At 54.3% G+C, this 4,122-nt stretch overlaps 1 protein-coding gene across 4 annotated transcripts in view; it reads right to left on the reverse strand.

Annotated features, from left to right (window-relative positions):
• FBLN2 (fibulin 2) overlaps positions 1-4,122 on the reverse strand; it is a 105,591-nt gene that overhangs the window by 18,715 nt on the left and 82,754 nt on the right. For all 4 annotated transcript variants that reach the window (XM_024763430.1, XM_024763429.1, XM_024763431.1 and 1 more), the window contains 2 exons: positions 2,719-2,848; positions 258-438 (listed from right to left, as the gene is read on the reverse strand). In XM_024763430.1, the coding sequence (XP_024619198.1) occupies positions 258-438; positions 2,719-2,848 (311 nt within the window). The remainder of the gene's footprint in view (positions 1-257; positions 439-2,718; positions 2,849-4,122) is intronic.

The raw sequence follows: 4,122 nt of genomic DNA on the forward strand, positions 1-4,122 counted from the left end.
ATGGGTGGTACTAGCTGGGCAGAGCGGATGATAAGTAGAAAACTGAATGAGCCCACCACCTCGAAAATAACAGGAGCCCATCATGGGAGGCCACAGAAGAACTCTGTCCAGAGCGGAACTTGTGCCTTGAACCACAGATGAAGGTGACCAAGGTCCCCACAGAAGGCCAGAGGACACCCAGCCTTGCCTAGAAGCCCCGGCAGTTCTCCCCCGTCGCCCAGCTGGCCCATATGCCTGGCCTGGGGAGCAGCACGCACCTCTCCGTGGTACAGCCTCAGGCTCCGGAGGCCGGCGGACCTCGGGCACGATGAGGGGGTCTTCGCCCTCACAGCAGGAGAGCATGACATGGTTGCAGGGGTAGCCGAGGTTGGGGTTGGACTCACACGACTGGCCCTCGGCCCGCACGCGGAGCCCCAGGCCGCAGCAGTCACAGCATTGCTGGAGAGAGAACCCAGGCCACAGCAGTCACAGCATTGCTGGAGAGAGAAGTGCCGTCACTGCCCAGCCCGGCCGCTCAGGGCCTTCCGCATGGCCTGTGAGCCTGTGGGACTCACTCTGGACCCCCAGGCTCTGGGGAGGGGCTGATAAATGGGAGCGAATTCACCCTCGTCTCCACATGGTGCCCGGGATGTGCTCTCCGGGGGCAAAGGTGTCACCTGTCCCCATTTCCCACGTCTGGCTCAGCTAGTGCAAGTTTTTTGCAATAATTCATAAATGGCCTCTTACGAAAAGAACTACAAGTTAACCCACAGCCACACCAATTAACTGCTCCCATATTTACCAGCAGACTGCAAATCTATTCAGGCTACCTAAAAGGCAGCACTTCCCTTAAAGTTACAGATAAGAGACACTGGGTGAAGCTTTCAGGAGAGCTTTTAACTGGGGCTGACTCAACTTGAAAGTACATCTTTTTTGCTCTCCCCCTTCCTCCTTTTTGGAACAGATGTGATGGCTGGAGCTCTAGCAGCTATTTTGGGTCATGAGGTGACCTTAAAGATGGAAACTACAAGCTAAAGATGATCGAGCAGAAATATAGAAGCCTGGGTGCCTGAAGATATTACACAGATTCACCCCTGTCCCAGACTGCATGCCTCCAAAAATAAAGTCTTTGATTCGTTTAAACTACTGTGGTAGACTGATTACAATAACAGCCCCAGTTGTTCACTCTTCACTGTGTCCTCTGTCTTTGCAGTCTGATAGTACAATTCCTCCTGTCGAAAGACAGGGTGCGTTTCCCAACCTCTTGACTGTGCCTCACGACTTGCTTCGGCCAATAGGAGGAGACAGAAGTGACAGTGCCTCTTCTGAGCCCAGGCCTCAAAAGGCCTTGCACACATCTATTCCCCATGTTGGAACCCCGCTCAGCCACTACCTAAACAAGCCCAGGCTAGCCTGCTGGAGGTTGAGACCACATGGAACAGGGAAGTGTCATCCCAGCTACAGCCATCCTAGATCTAGTGCCAGCAGAACCATTAGCTGGTGGCAGCCAAGGTCAGCTGGGCATGGCCCAGGTCAGCACAACTACTCCAACTCATGACCTGAGCCGGTCATCAGCTACTAGGTTTGGGATGGTCTGTTACACAGCAGTAGCTCACTGATGCTCCAGACTGCATCTCCCAGTGGTGAACATAACCACTTAGTGAACATATCCACATACTTGGTAAACAGTCTGCATTACCTCTGATCCTCACAACCACCCCGAAAGACATGAACTATTAGCCCCATTTTATAGATGGAGAAGCTGACGATGAGGAAAAAGGACTGGTCCAGGGTCAAACATACAAACACAAATGGAATTCTAAACTCGCCGGTCACCAAGGTCTTTTCACTAATATCAGTTGTTTTTAGGAAAAACTGAGCCCAATGAGACAAAATTCGATGTCAAAATCCTCTGCCAAATGATGCCCTCCTCCAGAGGTCCCTCAACCGTCATCCAGGCTTGTGGTTTCTTCAACTCCGTCCCTTTCTCTCCCCCAAATACAACATCCTTCTGTGATACTTCCTGAAACTGTTCCAGGTTTGCCCTCATCCTCTACAGCACAGCCAGCCAGCTGTTAGCCCCCAAAGTCCGTTTTCCCTCCTTCCAGATCTGCAGTGGGCACACGACCTCTCCAGAATAAGGACTAAATTTCCCAGCCTTCCTTGCAGCTAGGCAGCCACCAGACTAAGTTCTAGCCAATGTGATGTAAGTGGACGTACCGTCTGTCCTCTAGAGAGGGGCTTTCTTACACCCACGTTCTCAGCAGCAATATTCACAGTAGCCAAGAGGAAGAATCAACCCACGTGCCCATCGACAGATGATGGATAAACAAAATGTGGTCTCTCCATACACAGAATATCACTCAGCCTTACAAGGAAGGAAGTTCTGCCACATGCAACAACATGGATGAACCTTGGGGACATTACACTCAGTTGAAATGCCAGTTACAAAAAGACCAAAGAAAAAGAAAGCCCCGTGAGGAAAGGGAGTTTTGTGTTATTCATTTCTGCATTCTTAATGCCTAAAACAGGGCCACCCACCACAGACTGGTCTTCAAACACTATTTCCCGAATGAACTGGTCCACATGGTAACTGGTGATGTTCTCTATGCAGATGCAGAGCTCCCCTGCCTCCAGGCGTGAGCATCCTCCCCTCAGAGGAGCCCCACAGGGTGGCCCACCCGCTCGGCCCTCAAGAACCTTCAGGCTCAGCCCACACACGCCCCAGGGCAGGCTTGCCTTGTACAGGGAGACACCGCAGGTGTCGCTGTCCTCATCCCCGCACGCCGCACCCTCCTTGGCCCCCATGACGCCGGCCATGCAGCTCTTCTCCTTCAAGTAGGACACACAGCAGTGCTTCTGGGCCGTCCTGCAACAGAGGTGTGCCTCAGCCCCACCAAGTGCCCCATCCTCCCAGGGACCCCGCCAGGAGGGACCGCAGTCCCTGTTTCACACAGGAGGCTGCAGTTCAGGGAAGAGAAGCCCCCGCCAAGGCCCACCGCCGGTGCGGTCCCTGCTGGCGCCAGGGCATCGGCAAGCCCAGCACATCCTCAACCAAGTGACATGGGTTTTGTTCTCAGCTTAACTAAGATGACTCAGGCCTGGGTCCCACTGGGCTCTGTGTCCCTGACCAGATGAGGGAGGGGGTCAGTACTCCAAGCCCCCCAACAGGGCTGAGAAGGAAACGGAGACCCAATCTCAGGAAGGGCTGCGTGGTCGGCCTGGGACCGCCAGGGTCCCTGGTCATGCCTCCAGTAACTGTAGGGCTGCCCCGGGCAGAGACAGCTGATGGGCCAGCACACAAAACAGGGAGATGAAAAGGTGGGCTTCAGTCCCACCTGAGGAAGGGGTCCGGCCTCGCTTGAGGAAGGGCGTGTCCCAGCAAGGGCCATCTGGTGATGGAACTGGCTGGCTATGAAGCAGTGAGTCTCCCATCACAAGAGGGATACAAACACGCACTACTTCAAACCTCCTGAATGCTGCATGCTCTAACTCCTAGGCAGCCCAAACTGGTGGGATGACCAAAGGGAAAGGAAAGGGACAAGGCTAGAATTTAAATGTTTCTAACGGAGGCATTGTGGGCGGGACAATAGGAAACATGGAGTCTAATCCTGGCCAAGCTCCCAACGAGCTGTGTGGCTTTGGGTGAATCACATCACCTCTCTGAACCTTATCTTCCTTATCTGGAAAGAGGAGTAGGCTGGACAAGATGGCATCCCTGGAATAAAGAAGGAGTGAATGGCTGAGCTGGCTGTCACCCGGGCCTGGCACAAGGAGGGCATGGGTATAACTGCTTCCTTTGCTGAGAACACTGTTGTCAGAAGAAGCAGTCAGCGCACACAGCAGAGCACGGCGAGAGGCCAGCCTTCCTGAGACCCCAGGGTAGCAAAGTGGGGAAAGAAAGAGGGCTGACGGGCTTCCCTGGTGGCGCAGTGGTTCAGAGTCTGCCTGCCGACGCAGGGGACGCGGGTTCGTGCCCCGATACAGAAGGATCCCACATGCCGTGGAGCGGCTGGGCCCGTGAGCCATGGCCGCTGAGCCTGCGCGTCCAGAGCCTGTGCTCTGCGACGGGAGAGGCTACAACAGTGAGAAGCCCGCATACCGCAAAAAAAAAAAAAAAAAAAAAAAGGGGTGAGGGCCCCC

Source organism: Neophocaena asiaeorientalis, unplaced genomic scaffold (genome assembly GCF_003031525.2).
Source record: "Neophocaena asiaeorientalis asiaeorientalis breed wild unplaced genomic scaffold, Neophocaena_asiaeorientalis_V1.1 scaffold433, whole genome shotgun sequence".
Lineage (NCBI taxonomy): Eukaryota > Metazoa > Chordata > Mammalia > Artiodactyla > Phocoenidae > Neophocaena > Neophocaena asiaeorientalis.